Genomic DNA, 18,155 nt, shown 5'->3' with positions numbered 1-18,155 from the left:
ACACGTTCTGTTTACCGATTTGTGACGGAAATATGAAAACCGAAGTCATTGACTTCGTGTTTTCACACTTGTTATGTTAGCAGTCTGGAGGAGTAGTATGTATACAGAATCTGCATAGGAAGTTTCGTTCTCGGGTTTACTGTATACGAAATCAGTACCGTCAATAGACCAACGCAACGGAAACAGGCAAATAAACTTGAGTCGACGTATTTTCTTCAGGACCGTTCAGCAACAGTCTTGTCGTGTGTATCCGGTGGACTGCCGCCTTTTCTTGTTGGCCATCATCAACTTGAATTAGTTCCGCATCATATTTTTCCGACGATATATAAATTACCGAGCGCGCGATGTTTCAAATCATGGCACATGAAGACTGCTCTGTATTTGTTTGAAATTCAATTGCTATGTTATATTTAAACAAGCAAATTGTAATCCGTTCTTAGGATGTTTATATCAGTTGTTGTTTTGTGGGATTAGCGGTACAGGGGGAAAGATAAGCATTCATTTACTCAGTGGACAGAGGCGGAATTAATTACCCATGAGCATTTGGTGCAATCCAAGGGATTGAGCGGTTCCCCTTTAAAGGGAAAGTCAATGCTAACAACATAATATTCCCAAATAAAAGAGCTCGACAAATGTAAGAACATGCAATTTACAGTTTTTTTTTTATATCACTTTTCATTCTCTAGATATCCAAGTTTTTATCAATTTATGTAGTCCGCCATCTTGATTCTTCAGCAAAGGATTATGGGTAGAGTATGACATCATAGAGCCTGCTGTCAGAAATTGAGAAAATGATTTAATCTATAACTTCAAAAGTTGAACTTCAAAGTGGCTGAAAGTTAAGAACATGGTAGCATACATGTACTGGTACCAAACATACTTATAAAATAGTTGTCATGGAAATAGAAATGAAAATATTTAATTTTATGTTTACCAAATGCTAAAATTTCCTTATAATGTATGGAAATTACCAATGTGAGTAGGTTATATAGGTGATATATTACCTGTTGACCACAAAAAGGGGACACAAAAGTGTCATTTTATATTTCACGACTAAAATAACTATAATAGCAATATCTTCATTTTATGTGTATTTGTAACTTTCTAATTCTCATTACTATACAATGTAATTATATACACAAGTAATATGCACAACGAAAATTTGAACTAATTTGCATCAGTATTTCTCATGTTATAGATAGATAAAATAATTTTCTCAATTTCTGACAACAGATTCTATGATGTCATACTTTACCCATAATCCTTTGTTTGAGAGTACATGATACTGTTGAAAAGTTGAATGTCTAGAGAATCAAAAGTGATATAAAAAAACTCTAAATTGCATTCTCCTACATTTGTGGAGCTTTTCTTGAGGGGGTCATTATGTTGTTTGGCTTGATGTTTCCTTTAAAACGCCATTACCATCTAACCTAATTAATTATTTATTCTGAGCATGCTCAGTTGTTCTGTCAGTGCTGTTGGAAAAAAGACCCACTTAGGATTTTCAGATCTGAAAAAAAAAATTACGTGCATATTCAACAGACTTGTTCATCAACCTGCCAAGTTTCATTGATATCTGGTGCAGAATTCTGAGAAAATATTGAAGATGTAAAGGAAAGTGGACAAACGGGAAGCAGAAATTAGAAACTATAGTCTGCCTTTCAGGCTGCGCCTGAACGGGGACTAATAAATCTGCTGGACCAGACAAAATTACACATGAAATAATAAAAGGAGGTGAAGTTGTTACAGATTCATTAAGAATATTTTTAAATTTTTGTCTCAAAATGTAAACAGTGTATCCAGATTGGGAGAAAACAATCATATGGCGAATTAGTAATGGTAAGATTAAGGAATCGTTTGAATACAAATACTTAGGTTACTTGATTACCCACAATCTGTAAAATTTGACAAATTATTTCCAGTAAAAACAAGTCATTGAAAATGACACAGTCCCCGTTAAATTGTTGAAAGTTCTCTTTGTGCTTGTCATATTAAAGCGGAGGGATTGTCGCGAGCGTGTCCTTGAAACTTGAGTTCCAAGTGGCGTATACAACAGATTGTTTATTTACATCAAAATATGTGTTCCGTGTAGTAGTAATATGACCAAAAGTAAAAACCGCCGTTATTCGGAAATCTTTGATCTGATTATGAAACACACTGATATGTATGATGTATGTGCCAAATACGAATGAAAATGGTACATAAATTGTGGAAATATAGTAGTAAGGACAAAATCGGCCATCCTTGACCAGATTTTGAAACAAATTGTCATAGACATGCTTCCTAACATGTATAAAGTATATGTATGTGCCAAATTTTAATGAAAACTGACAAAGCACGTCCAAGTTACCGCATAAAAACAGCAAAAAAACAAGATGCCTGCCAGTCGACCATCTTTGATCCAATTGCAAAATAAATCGTCATGGACATGTATCCTAACATGTATAATCTATGTATCAAGTTTGAATGACAACTGACAAAGCATGTCCAAAATACAACATTTTCAAAACATAGTTGAACTCTGGTGACCTTGCCCTTTGTTATATAATATAATTCCCTTTATCATAATTTCCAGCTTTCTTCAAAGTAATTCAGATATTTTAGTATAAAAACAAATGTCTCATTGAAAAAAAAAAAAGCTGCATTTAGATGTGAATAGATTCATAAAACATGCAAGATAACAGAAAATTTTAGCTGGCTTTAGTCCAAGTATTTTGTACAGGTGTCTGTCAAAAATTAATGATTCACTGAGACAAATATGAACTGCCTCATTGTGTGACTACTGTATTATATGAAAAGTAAAAAAAAACACCCTTTATGAAGAGCTATCATGTTGCAAGCTCTGCTTTGTATGCAAATCAACTTAAATAGTTAGTTGGTGTCCAGTGGAGGGAGAAGTCAACAGTACTGGTGCCTCCTGAGAATCTACATCTTCAAACACTGCAATCTTTGAAGTGCGTTTTAAAACTAGTATTATAAAAACTCTATCATTCTGTTCTAATAGCTGAAACATATTCCTGTGAGTTTTCATTTGTCGAATGAACTGTTTGTCAAATACAGAATACATATATTTTAGAATAATTTTCTTTTTAAAATGTGGATGAAATGTTTTGCTTTTAATGTATTGTTTTTGATTTGATAACTTTGAACTAATAGCTTCAGATCTTGATCAAAGTTAGGCACCCAGTTCATAGGAGTGCTTATATTGATTTTCTGACATCTTGTTTTCTGTAAAGATTTTATTGGTAGGTTTGCAAATGTGTATCAGACTGTGCAATCTCTCCATGAGTTGGTTTTGAAACCCAGTATGGGATTCTGAGATACATTACCAAGGATATTATTACAAGATAAATCATTTGCTTCATTGAACACATACAACAATGCATATTTCCACTGAGATCAGTGACCTTTGATGTGTATCACCAGTGATCAGTCAAGTAGAAACAGTCAAAATATTTTATCAGATTTTCTCAATTTTTGCATGATATTTTCATACAGGACATCTGTTGTTCAAACTCAGGGAAGACTTTATACTGATGAATAAGGTGACCAAGTTTGATAAAGTTTGGAATAGAATTAGTAAAGTTATTATGCACACAATAACAATTATTAACGACGACGACAACAACAACAACGACGACGACAACAACGCCGGACAAAATTTTTCCCTTAATATACCTTTCCCTTCCATCTTTGATGGTACGGGCAAGGTAAAAAAAGATGGCTGCCAGTCAGCCATTTTGAATCCAATCGCTAAACCATTTCATGTGCATATGTCCCACATAAGATACTAGGCACATGCAAAGAATAAACAGAATCGGTCCACAGGATTCTGAAATATGACTCTGGACAGACTGACGCACGGACGGACGGACAGACAGACTCAGGAACTCACATCCTAACATGTATAATCCATGTACCAAGTTTGAATGAAAACTGACAAAGCATGTCCAAAATACAACATTTTCAAAAAACAAGATAGCTGCCAGTCGGCCATTTTGAATCGAATCGCTAAACCACTGCATGTGCATATGTCCCCCATAAAGTACTCGGCACATGCAAAGAATGAACAGAATCGGCCCAAGGAATTCTGAGATACGACTCCGGACTAACGCACGGACGGAGACCGAATTATAAGTCCCCGTTTTCGAACTTCGTTCGAACGGGGACTAAAAAGCTGTCTGGTAAATTAACAAGGTTGATTATGGTCATCACTGAGGTATGCGTGGAGCAAATGATTTTAGACAAGTTTTCCCCTAGGGGGCTGGACCTTGCCCATGCAGTTCACTCAGACCTTGATGGCAAATGACTTTGCAGTTATTAAAATGCATAAAATAGATCTTAACTTGACCTAAAGTTTATCACGCATTGTAATAAATCCAACAAGTACAATATAATTTTTCCAAAGCAGTTTTAATTGCATGTTATTACATAGCAGTGTAGAATTGAAATAACGCTGTACAAATAACTACATTATCAATAAATAGTAATCAAACTCTTCAGACATACATACTGGCTTACGTGTAGAATTACTACTTTATCTTAAGTGAATTTACACTACTTGGCTTCTTACCCTTAATTTCATATTTGTTAGTAGAAATATAAATACACAGGTAGTCAGTTTGTGTATTTCCAAAAACCACATGGGTAGACAAAATAACACCTTAAAGTAGTTTTGTATCGAAGACCAGGCTTTTCTCTTCTGTAGATAAAACTTTTTTTTTTATATACATAAACAGTCAAATCGGTCAACAAAAGGGCCACACAAGTTTTATACATGCCATATTTTCTACAACATACAAGTCAGGATGTTCTCAGACTCCTATTACCAGTATAGTACAGTGTAACATTGGAAAATTGAAATCCATCAGATATCCATAGCAATAGACAGTTTTGTTTGCAATTAAGTACATGTATCTGTTACTAGACAATCCTGTGTTAGTGACCACCTTTAGATGAAGACTACCAGACTTGGGCATGACCTCACGTGGGCAGTCTCAATGCCAGCATGTACATTTTTGTAAAGTATGAACCCCAAAATGATAGATGGAAGATTATTTGTCTGAATACATTTTCAAGTTAATCGGGGGCAAAAAAGCACATTTATTTATTCCCATCTTCAAATATGCCCATTTGAGTGGACAATTTCTGTAGATATTTTTTTTTTATTCAGACTTAATGAACCACCATAAAATATAAAGGTCAATATATTTAAGTACTTTAAGTTGGTCACTTCACACAGATTTGACTGCATTTTGAAATCCTTCTATCCAATCACCAGTACAGACTCATTCCTAGATAAACATGCATGCATCAATGGCGATACAATGTGGCGGTGAGTATATTAACACTTTAAAGACCATCTATTTTCCTGTCAATATATTGCACATTTTTATGTATTTTTCATATTTCTTTGTTCATTTTCGACAAGATGATTTTTAAATGCCTCCTGGTCTTGATTAAATTTTTTTGAAAAATATGAAAAATGTTTTGTGGTTTTATTTTGTGAAAGGTAACAGAATATAACGTTAGCCCTCCAAAGGTAATTTCATTGTTATCGGTTAAATACTTATGAGAGATTGCTTTCATACTGTACATTATGGCGAATTTTAGGCAAAAACACGAAATATCAAGACAAAGTCGTCTGAATACTGTGGACGACTTTATTTTCGCTGGAATTAATTTTCGCTGAAAAGGCTTTTTGGGCGTTTTGTATGGAATTTATTTTCACTGATTTTTGATGAGTTTAATGTGAAATATAGGAAAAAAAGTATATTCGCTGGATTTTATTTTCACGGAATCATTCCTTCAGCGAAAATAAATTCCAAGCGAAAATAAAGTATTCTACAGTATTCAACATCTACTTCAGTATTCACCCATACAGCTCAATCAGTGGCACTTTGCCTAATGTATTGGTGTGTCATAATGCATGCATTTTCTAAGAATATGACAAATTTAATTAAATTCTGAAAACTACAAATACTCCCAATTCCTATTAAAGTTGTATTGTCAGAAAAACTTGGTTGAAAGCCCTTCAATTTTGAGTAACATGACCAAAAATGAAATCTGAAAAAAGCATTATACTGATTGTCTTCAACACTGTTTGAATTATGCTTTGGGTACCTAAAAAGTATGTAATGATCAATGTACTAAGTTTTCTTGTACGCTGTGGTAACGATTAAAATGGTTGTTCTATTAATTCGAAAGGGACTAATCTTCAAAGAAAATGCTACACATCAAATATTAATTTTGTCACCTGGTCTATATCTTTGGTCATTAATTAAAGAATTCTATGTGTGTTTCAGTGACTCAACATTAAGATGCTAAGAACTGAATCACAACCAAATCCATGAAACTGCTTGGCAGTGTTTGGCTATTGGCAAAGGGATAATTTGTGAATACCAAAAGCTGCCACATTCAATATTCAAAATGTCAAAAGCTACAAACAGATTCTTATCGACAATATAACTTTAATAAGAACAAGGCTGCTAATCAACTTCAAGTTTTCATTACTATCAAAAATAGTTCTGGTAAATTTTTGAAGATTTTTGTTTCTCTTGAGATGAATGCAATCCAGGGTCCGATCAAATTATTTGAAATTTTGAAGATGCATTAAAATGTTTAACAATTTGGAACCACTGATGTTTGAGAGTTGACATGCATGTGATCAAGCCCAGGTAATTCAGTGCAGCCATCTATAATTTGAACCAAAGTAGCATTGTAGCCAAAACTGTGAGCCGATGCATAAAAACCACATGGACTATAGATAAATAACCGGGCTACAGATAAACCTAGAGCAGTTTAGCTCGATGAATATACCCGGTATTGGATTTGTGATATTCAACTAAACAGTGTCAAACATAAGAAATCCATTAGCAGTGTGTCAAGTAATTGCATTACATAGTTTGTGTGAGTTATCAAGGCATGTCAGAGATACAGCTCCAATACAGCATTCATTAAAACAAAATGGCCACCAATCAGCCATTTTGAATCTAACTAAAAAACAAAATGATGTGCATTAAGGTCCCATAATGCCTGATGTTTGTATCAAATCCATCAATACACAGTCAATTTCTGAAATGGCAGAAATGATCGATTTTGATGAATTTTTAGCACAAAAATGGCCGCTATGCATTATGTATCCCAAGATGCATGATATACATGTGAAGATTGAACGCGAGTGGTCTTGGCATGTCCGAGATAAAGGTTAGGACGCCACTGACCTAATCACAGTATAAATGAGAACACATCAAAATACAAAATTGATAATAAATTCCAGGTATTAACCTGTGATGGCCTATCACGACAAACATTGTAACTCAAAATGTAGCAATAATCTTAAATGTTCGCAAAAATAAAGTACAACTATACAAAAAAAATAGTTATTGGGAACTTTAAAACATGTCTCCCCAGCAATATTCTTCTGTGGATTTGTTTGGGTCGAGGACACTTGAGATTTCTTCAATGACCTTTTTAGGAATCAATTCATCAATAAAACTACACAACAGTTTGTAGAGTTTGGAGTCAATGTTGTCAGGTTTGCAGACATTCAGATGATTCACATCCATTTCTTGGAACGAACCATATCCTGGATCTGAAAGAGACAAACAATTAACATGCTGTAAATTCATGCGACTATTGGTTTGCAATAGAGCACTGAGCACTACATGATTTAAATATTGACAAAGTTAAATTCAAACAAAGAAATAACTTAGCAAAAATTAGAATAGACATACTTATAACTGTGGTGTCACTGAAATAATAAGCAAGGACTTTGTTAAAGAGGGCTTGGGTTGAAATTGTCTTTATAACCTGTGCACGTTGTTTCAAGTTTCATCTCTTTCATGCACTGTACCAAATTCTATGGCCATCAGTATTTTTAGTATCTTTTAATCATGACAAAAGCCAATAAAAAATACCTAAATATCACAACAATCTAAGTAAATAAGATGCAATTTTCTGGGCAGTATGAAATATATGGTACTGCGTATGGCTGGGTTACTAGCTGAGTTTTATTTGCACTAAATTAAACTGAGTTGATATTCAAATTTAACAAAAAATGTATTGTTTCCTTAACTAAACAACAAATTTAGAATTTAATGAGAATCCCTACAACACTAAATATGCTAAAATAATACAGTACTACAATACTTGTTAGAATGGTGACATGAATACTTACTGGCAGACTCTGGTGGTACAATAAGCAGCTTAATTCCCAGGCCAATATTGGTTGGTTCGGTTTCTCCAAAGCTTAGACAACGGATTTTCCTCTCTTTGGCAAATGAAAAAAACTGACGATGTTGCTCTTCTAGTGAGGTGGATTCTAGTAAGTGGATATGAATAAGTGTTACTACACGAATAGTATGTCATCCAACACTTACATTCTTCTTAATTTTGATCGAAATGTACAATTTCCTATTATTTACAAGCTTTAGTTAAAATTGTTATGCAGGCTTTGTTGAGTGTAAATTGACGAAAGTTGACAGGAGAGAGATTTGATGCGCATGTAATATTTGTTGCACTTTCATGTACTTGTCAAGTTCCAAACACTGGCCATTTTGGAGATGCAATTTCACTAGATGCTGAAAATAATGAAGATAAAATAAGAAACCCTTGCTGAGAAACATTATCATCTCTGCCAATACTAAATAAATACACTTGTGCTTACCTGGACTGAGCTCATTCACCTCTACGGAAGGATACAGTAGGTATTTCGCTTGCTGGGAATATGCAGCTAGCGGTGAACCTTTGTGTGGCGTGCTATAAAAAACAACACCTCTTGTTTTATCCGAGAGAGTTTTGAAATCGTCCATCTTCTGAGCATCCAATATCATCTGTTTTACCAGTAACCCTGGAAACAGAATGAATCAGTGACTAAGATAAGCCTGCATAGTTTGGTTTAATACTGTAAAACACAGATAGAGGTTTCAACGAATCTGTCTGCTGTAGAACAAACTGCAAAATTTTTGACTTAGTATATGGGCTGACTCCCCCATAAAATGCATAATCTGTCATCGTAACATCATAAGTTACAGCATGGCGTAATGTTTTTTTTATTTTAGAAAATGCTAATACCAAATATTACATGCGTGAGCGTCCTATAATAATAAAAACAAACATAGCTGCCCTGGGGATTGACCGGACGGACCCGACTCAAAGAAGTTCGCTGATTCTGTTTTTGGATTTCAGCATTCCCATGATGTATCATTGGGAGAAAAAGATGTACAATAAAGAAGGTTATTATGAGGCTGTACAGTCTTTGTGCACACGTTTCGGTATCCTTGTAATAACTTCATATTACAAGCAGACTCACCTCCCATAGAATGTGTAACCCATATTACAGGCCGACATCCAACTCCAGCTTCTTTTAGCTTTTCCAGCATTTCAATACTTCTGCTGGCAATGGTACGCCTAAGGAAAATAAAAGAAAGCTTAGAAAGAACTCCCGTGTGCTAAGAATATTGACTACACATTAAAAATTAATTAAAAATTACTTGTACATGAGATATTGATGGAAAAGCTGAAAACTAATTATGTAAGTCAGGTAACTAATATGAACAGAACAGAAATTATGAATTATTATGCTAATTAGAGAATTAATATGAGCAAATTTTAACCCAAAACTAATCAGGCCTGTATATTGTCCTAGAGCATTTATGTACCAAATTTTATTCAAATGTGATGATCAGTAATTGAAATATCAGTGTTAATTAATTATGTTAATTAGGTGATTAATAAGCATAAATATTTACCAAAAACTAATTGGGTCTCTGAAAAGTTCTCTTTAAAAGTTTCATTAAAATCCAATTCATGGTTCTTTATATATCAGTGGAACATTAGGCAAATTAGGTAATTAATATCCAATTAAAACTAATCAGGTCTCTGCATAGTCCTAGAAGATCTATGTTGCAAGTCTCATTGAAATTTGATGATTAGTGAAAATTAACTAATTATGCTAATAAGGTAATTAATATGCACAAATATTTACCCAAAAACTAATCAGGGGTTTGCACAGTCCTTAAGTAACTATGTACCAAGTGTCATTGAAATTTGATGATGACTACTTGAAATATCAAAAGCTGAAAATTAATTATGCAAATTAGGTAATAAATATGTACTCATATTACCCTAAAAAATATCAGGTTGGTGCAGTGTCCTATGACATCTATGTACCAAGTTTTATTGAAATGTGATGATTAGTACTTGAGATATCGGTGGAAAAGCCAAAAATTGATTAATCATTATGCAAATTAGGTAATTAATATTGCACAGATTTTTACCCAAAAAAATAAAATCTGCGCATTAGTTTGGAGCATCTGTGTGCCAAGTTTCATCAAAAATCAATGTATGGTTCTTGAGATATCGATGGAACAGACAGACACACTAACTGCAAAGACCCTTTTTGTGCTTTGCACACGGGAGTCAACAAAATCAAAATGTAATGCGATACTGCACGTAATTATAAGGATCTACTGTAGAATACTTTATTTTTGCTTGGAATTTATTTTCGCTATTCTCGCTGAAGGGATGATTCCGTGAAAATAAAATCCAGCGAATAAACTTTTTTTCTTATATTTCCCATTAAACTCATCAAAAATCAGTGAAAATAAATTCCATACAAAACGCCTAAAAAACCTTTTCAACGTAAATTAATTCCAGCGAAAATAAAGTATTCCACAGTAATTCTTTTGAAAAATGTTTGATAGCGGTAATGTGTCAACAGAAATTACAACTATGAAAGTACTAGTTTAAGAATATAAAATACAAGATCACGCATGTGATAACTCATTCCGTTTGTTTATTAACCCTTATCCTGCCAGCCCTATGTACTTTCACTTTATCATACAAGGGCTAAAGAGAACAAAAAGATGGGCAACAGCAGCAATCACTACCATGATTGTAATTTGCGTCAGCATGCAGCAAAAATATGTTTGTACCGATACCGTACTTATCCGGGTAAGAGCCCATGCCTGGGCAAACACCCACCCCCCCACTTTTGACACAATAAAGGAGTTGAGGTCATATCCGGGCACACGCCCAGGGGGTCTTTTTCTACACAAAAAAAACAAACAAACTATTTTCTATTCGTTGACTGTGGTTGTAATAACACTAACAGTTGGCTTTCTTGAAGACTGTCGTGATACTTATATAACCAGAACGTCAATGACGTAGATGCTCATCCGGAATTTGGATACGAGAGTAGAAAATTTTAGCTGTTTTTGTTTTTTTATTTTCCTGTTAGTCTTGAATTGACATATTGTCATAGGAAAAACCAATGGTGCTGTGTAGATGGAGTCATCATTATGTGTAGTTAGCATCTGTACGAGTTAAAGTGTAGTAAGAAGACCTTCTAAGGTAAAGTGTGAATATAGGTTGTGCCAGAAACTTTGACCATTTAGGGGGAAAGTACGTGAAATAAAATCAAATGAACCCTTATTAAAACAAGCGACCTGACGGTCACAATAGCTTCACTGTCTCCATAGAGCTTGGTGATACCATCATGATTATTGAAAAGGTTATTGAATGACTCTTACAGTGGATAAATGTAAATAGAGCTAAATGAACAAATCTAACAAAATCTATGCAAGGTATACAAACAAAGTGATTGTGTTTCAAGAAAAAGTCGAAAATAACATAAAATGACGCAACATAAAATGAACAAATCAGACAAAAATCGTAAACGCTGAATTTAAAATCGCTCCGTATCACTCATCATTAACAATGCTTAGACAAAAAAAAAAATCTTGTGTTTTCAGTAACGGGCCCGCAAAAGATAGGGCAAGGTTGTTTTTTTAATGGATCTCCGCAAGTCCGTGCATAGTTTATTCACTATGTTATTGTAACATTGCATAATAATAGTCTGATTAACGAGCATAGCACTACTTAGAAAAACAAAAAAAAACTTTTATTTTTGTAACAACGTCATACAATAGGATATTATCTTTAAAAAAAATTAAACCAAAAACATTTTGGTGTAAAAACAAACTTTCAATCTAATGTTTTTGTTTTAATCAACTAAAATTGCATTTCATATAACCGACAATAATATCGACGGATAACAACAACACCTTTTAATGAGAGAATCAGTTAGTCATTCGATAGATTTATTTCGGACACCAAGAGACAACAAGATGGTGGAGCAACAGCAAAGGTGACAGATTGAATTGAATCGACAGTGTCCGGATGTATGGACGTATGATGATCACCTTTACATTTTCTATAGGTGAAGCGTGAACGGCACCGTTTTACACCATGTTTGCCTAAACAATTAAAACAGAGTTTATTACGTCTGACAATGTCTAAGCGGGATTCACGTGTACTTACGGTTTGGCAATCGTTCGACGAATGCCGGCTTTTACAGTAGCTGCAGGGTCGCGGAATAAATCGTGATTTCGCTGATCGAGTTGCAGATTTACTGTAGTGCTGAGTTGTGGGAGGCGGTGAAATTGATCCATGGTTGGCGGTCGTCGCTGGTGGGTTTGAAGGGCTGTGTTGAGTTGAACCGTGAAACGCGGATATTTCATGGTGGTTGTTTTGAATGGCCTGCGCCACTATGTTGAACGTGGTGACTAATGAGGGGTACGTGTCCGGGTTAAGAATATTGTTTTCATGTCCGACGTTGAGAACACGTATTTCTTGAAGCATGCATTTACTTAGCGTGGCTAATGTCCAGTCCTTGTTACCGTTCGAACGTATCAGTTGTTGAAAATTAAGCGGTAGTTTTGACAACATCGGGATTTCAAAGCTCGTACTGTTGTTTCTAATGCGTCATGAAATTCTCGTAAACTTGTTGCATTGTAATCCGGTGGTGGTTGGGACCATAGAGATTTCATATGTGCATTGATGATTTCTCGAGGTTGACCATATCTATCGTGTAACAGGTCGAATGCGAGTTTGTAGTTCTCAGCGGTGGTTGGAAAGGTAACTGGACAACTGGACCCCAAGACAACTGGACCCCAGACAACTGGACCCCGAGACAACTGGACCCCAGTCAACTGGACCCCCGTATACGTGACGGGGTTAACTAGTGACGGCACTGACGGGACGAGGTTGTCTAGATCTGTAAATAGATCGATTCATTACTGTTCCACGCAACGAACAGCAGTGCACCGCCATCTTGGACGATACCATTCATAGCATCGGTGTAGTAGCCATAAGTTGACAACGCTAACGCATGCATAATAAACATTATTATATTTTCCAGGTTTCCGAAGAAGAGACATTTTATGAACACATTGTTTGAAGTTTGTTTAAGAATTAGCAATGATTCGTACATATCACGGGCCATTTATATGTACCTGTAAACAAATACGGGTTATATCTGTGTCTGTACTTGACAACAATAAACTCGTACAGTGTATCTCTTTGTACTTGAGCACAGGAAACTCAAAGTACATACAGTGTGTCTCTTTGTCTGTACTTGACTACAATAAACTCGTACAGTGTATCTCTTTGTTTGTACTCGAAACTCAAAGCAGTGTGTCTCTTTGTCTGTACTTGACTTACAATAAACTCGTACAGTGTATTTCTCGAAGTACGTACCGGTTATATATATTTGTACTTGAGCACAGGAAACTCGAAGTACGTACCGGTTATATCTCTGTCTGTAAGAGGGTAAACTCTAAGTACAGTGTATCTCTTTGTTTGTACTCAAAACTCAAAGCAGTGCAGCACTAAGGACGGACTAATGGATAACAGCAATAAACATTCTTCAAATAGGTGTTACCGCAACACCTGTCTGGTGACGGCAATTAACAGTCTTCAAAGAGGTGGTACCGATATGCAATTTCACGATTAACACAAGTGTTCCAAATTCAAATACATGTAGTTAAACCTAACTTGAACTGAGTACATGAAATTATAAAGCAAAGATCTGTCTCGCGTTCCTCAAAAGTTGTAGTAATTTGGCAAGTACGAATTGCCAAATGCAGTGAAAACATATATCAGCTTTGTTGATACGAGGTCACTATTTAATAAATAAAAGTTCTATTTGCCCGATCAAATATTTTTCGAGTTTAAGGAAATTAATCCGTTTTCACTGTAATAATGTATAAGCACAGTTGAACTAACACATATTTGTGTAACTTTCAACTGCCTGTTGTACAAGTTAACTATAGATTGTTACTAGATTACTATAATTGCAGCATGTAGTATGTCGGTAAAACCTACTTACAAAGATACAATGTCGTAACCTCAATGTGCGAAGTGCACTCTATGCTTGTTATTAGCTTGTTATTAGTCTGAGTTCAGTACTTAACTGCTCACGCTATTATTATGTATCGCTCTGCCACTAGTATATCATTTGCAATTCATTCGAGATGGCCAGTTCCAGACCCGTACCCGCTGTTGCTTTGGAAGATGTGGACAAGTGTGTTACCTGTAAGAAAGTCGTGTCGATTAGACAACATGCACTTTCTTGTGACAACTGTTTGAGGTGGCAGCATAGGCTATGTAACTCAGGGGTGAGTCACGCACAGTATCGGAGTCTAGTGAGAGGTGAATTAGAAGATTTCAGCTGGCTATGTTCCAATTGTCAAGACAACGCCGATGTCGCCATGGATACTGAACCAGCACCGGAACCGGAGAATGGGTCATTCAACGTCAGTCGTTCGTTTAGAGAAGTCTCTGAAGTTTTAGAGGACACACTTTCTGATGGCGAAATCCCGGACCCAATTCCAAGAATCGGTGAGCCGGATGAGACTACGTACGAGATCATATTGGGTGCTACGCAGAGAGGTAAACCCATTCTTGTGGACAATCATGGCTACACATATACAGCGAAAAGTACAGGTCGTGATTCATGCCAAACAACGTGGCGATGCGGTCTACGAACGAACAAGAACATCAGATGTACGGCATCAGTCATCGAAAACAACGGTGTTTTTGTTGAGGGATTACTGGGTCATTCCCACCCTGCTAAACTCGGCACAGCTACGAAGATAAAAACAACGATGGAGGTGAAGAAAAGAGCCAAAGAAGATATATTTCAGTCAGCAGCAACTATCGTCGAAGAGTTATTAATTAACAACGAGGATGAAGGGGCCAACAACCAGTTAGTACCGGCTAATTTGATACGGAACGCTGACAGACAACGCCAGAGTATGCGCCCAGAAGAGCCGACCGATTTAACTTTTGAAATCGCAACGGACAGTATACCGGACAGCGCTCGTCATTTATTATTTTATACGCCGCAACAACTGGACATTTTATCAAAATCAAGAACATGGTACATTGACGCAACATTTAAAATAGTGCATCGACCTTTTTATCAACTGTTTTCCATCCATTCATTCGTGAAAGGTGAAAACGGTGATATTAAACAGGTTCCACTATTTTTTTGTTTGATGTCACGGCGAGAAAAGAAAGACTACAAGAAAATCCTGAAGATAGCGAAGAGGGCAGTTCCTGGGCTTAAATTAGAACGTGTTATTGTAGACTTTGAAGCTGCTATATGGAAAGCCATATACAGTGTTTTTCCCGATGTAGCAATCCAGGGGTGTTCATTTCATTGGACCCAAGCTGTGTGGCGAAAAGGTTCAACACCTCGGTCTTCAAGTACCGTATATGGAAAATGGCCCCGTCCATGAGTATATACGGGAATTGATGGCATTACCATTCTTACCAGAAGAGCACATCGAAGCCAGTTTTAATATATTAGCAGAGAAGGCGACCCCGGGACTTCAAGATTTATTAGACTATATCAGATCAACATGGTTAGACAGCAGCGTATGGCCCCCATCAACATGGAGTGTATACAACAAGAGTACGTACTAATAACGACGTTGAGGGCTGGCACAGGCGTATTAATGCAAAGGCTGGACGTTCACATCTGCAGTTGTACGTGCTTATCCCGTTTATGTATAGAGAAGCAAGATTGGTTTCGATTCAAGTGAGATTGATGAAGGAAGGAAAACTGAGAAGATATCAGCGAAAACAGTACAAGCGGATCCAGGGTAAATTATTTAATCTATGGGAGAAGTATGAGCAGAGAGAAATATCTACATCAAAATTACTACGCGCATGTAGTACAATCAATGGTCCAGGTCTGTAGGTATTAGCCAATTCTGTAGGTGTCAACCAAACCAAACGGCTCTTTTCAGGGCCACCACATCCTTCAAAAAGAGATATACCGTACCAAAACAAACTAACTGCAGAACAACTAATGAGGTAAACAACGCGTACACAATGGGGAAAAGTGTTTAATTATATTGCAGCAACATTAAAACAAACTCCATTCTTCCAACTATTCTGAAAAAAGAAAACAGATAACGATTATTAACGATCAAGCTAACAATGATTACCCCCCCCCCCCCCTTACAAAGAAGAGGGTGGTATTGCCCAAACATGGCGACGCATGTGAACGGTAATGAACAATGGAGTACATTTCCAATGAAGTAGCTATTCGCACGTAATGGCGATCAGTGGTACAACTCGCTCAGATCGGTTTAGGGTTACCGAGATGTGTTAAATCAGATCCATTTATTTATCAAAATCATGATAAACGGCACAGATGTAGACAACTCGTTCCGTCACGTATGGGGAGGTCCAGTTGACTGGGGTCCAGTTGTCTCGGGGTCCAGTTGTCTCGGGGTCCAGTTGTCTAGAAACCGTTGGAAATCTGTTGATCTATCGTTTGGCTTCACCATCTACGTAGTTTCTGAGGTACGTGAATTTTTGGATATCGGATATACGAGGGTCGTTGTGGACAGCGGCTTTGAAATTGTCAATGAATTCGGCCCAAGTGAGTAGATCGCCGTGAAAAGTGGGCATTTCTAAATGCGGAAGACGAACTGACTTGTAGTGGGTTTGTTGATCCGGTTGTAGGGCGGCCATGTTGTGATCGAGGGATGCTTGTTGGATGACTGGTTGTTGAAATCGAATAGTCTGGAATTCTTCGACAAACATCGAAAGTCGAGCGAAGCGGGCGAGTATTTCGACTTCATATGACTCAGTCTCGGTAAATTCGGCGTGGTCTTCATCGTAATGATCGATGACTTGTTGGTCCGCGTTGACTAGCGCTGATAGCCGGTTGTCGACAGCTAATTTCCGTGCGAGTATTTCCCGGTACGCGGCGTTTTTGTCATTGGCATCGGGGTACTGCGTGATTAGCTCTTCAATCGGTGTGAGGACGGCTTGTAGTTGTGCCCTTGCTTTGTTCCTCCGTTGAATTAGTTGCGTTGCTCTTGGGATAGCAAGAAGATCCACATGTGCGACCGCAACGATCCACCATTTTAAATTTCGTGATAACGAATGCATTGTGGAAGAAATATTAACTGCGCATGTGCACAAGTAGAGCGCTGCTGATTGCGCTAAGCATTCTGGGTAATTCCATTAGAAAACGTGTGGGGGAGGTTTTAAATCAATGTATCAAGAAAGAAAGAATGCACCCATTGACTGCCTAAATGAACTTTATTCTCTTAAAAACATACAGATATATCACAAATAGCTAACCTAGAATCAGTGAATGGCATCCTTATTCATGAATTTTGTAATTTTTGGACGACAGACGCCTCGCCATCGCATAGGCTCATCAGGCCTTAAGGCCGGATGAGCCAAAAATTGTTAATTGCGTAAAACAAGGGGTGAACGCAAAATAGCTGTGACAGCTTTCTGCCTTCAGGGCAGCGCGTTCTGAATCATAACAGTCAGCAAGTCTATAAAAATATATATTAAAGCAGAAACGGTAGTTCTCTTTTTGAAATATGTTGTGGCCCTAAAAATGGCCGGCCGTTTGGGTTGTGCTTCCTTAGAAACGATTCAGGCAAATCGTATAAGGAGAGCCGCAAGTGTTGCACTCGTTCGGCTTTAGCGCAGTCGACAATGAAACCAATGTTGCAATATTGTAGCAACCCGTACCTGGGAGAGTGGTTGAAATCACGTTATTTTGGCTTTATAAAATATTTTGTAGCAGCTTGCGAATTAATAACTGGAGTCAGCAATTTTGCAATGTTCGCCAAAGACTGTCAACTTTTTTACCATCTTTCATCACCGTCATGAAAACATTCTTCTGTCGTTGGATAAAAAAAAACTTCCTATTTCAAGTCCACCGCGATATCCATATAGTGAGACATTCCTACCGCCGGAACTTGCTGAATGATAACTTTCACCGTGATTAATAAGCGCCGAGTCTGATAAAAAAGCAATGTCACGATTTG

General features: G+C 36.8%; 1 protein-coding gene across 1 annotated transcript in view; it reads right to left on the bottom strand.

Annotated features, from left to right (window-relative positions):
• Positions 1 to 4,394: 4,394 nt before the first annotated feature.
• Positions 4,395 to 18,155, bottom strand: part of LOC100370654 (protein SERAC1-like) — a 34,240-nt gene continuing 20,479 nt past the window's right edge. Inside the window, exons 13-16 of the mRNA XM_002733895.4 lie at positions 9,314 to 9,411; positions 8,669 to 8,851; positions 8,180 to 8,323; positions 4,395 to 7,594 (exon numbers count right to left, since the gene is read on the bottom strand). Of these exons, the coding sequence (XP_002733941.1) occupies positions 7,395 to 7,594; positions 8,180 to 8,323; positions 8,669 to 8,851; positions 9,314 to 9,411 (625 nt within the window). The 3' untranslated portion in view covers positions 4,395 to 7,394. The remainder of the gene's footprint in view (positions 7,595 to 8,179; positions 8,324 to 8,668; positions 8,852 to 9,313; positions 9,412 to 18,155) is intronic.

The sequence above is a fragment of the Saccoglossus kowalevskii genome, chromosome 10, assembly GCF_978046115.1.
Source record: "Saccoglossus kowalevskii chromosome 10, keSacKowa6.1, whole genome shotgun sequence".
Lineage (NCBI taxonomy): Eukaryota > Metazoa > Hemichordata > Enteropneusta > Harrimaniidae > Saccoglossus > Saccoglossus kowalevskii.
The sequence above is the reverse complement of the archived record's forward strand: the minus strand, read 5'-3'. Positions and strand labels throughout refer to the sequence as shown.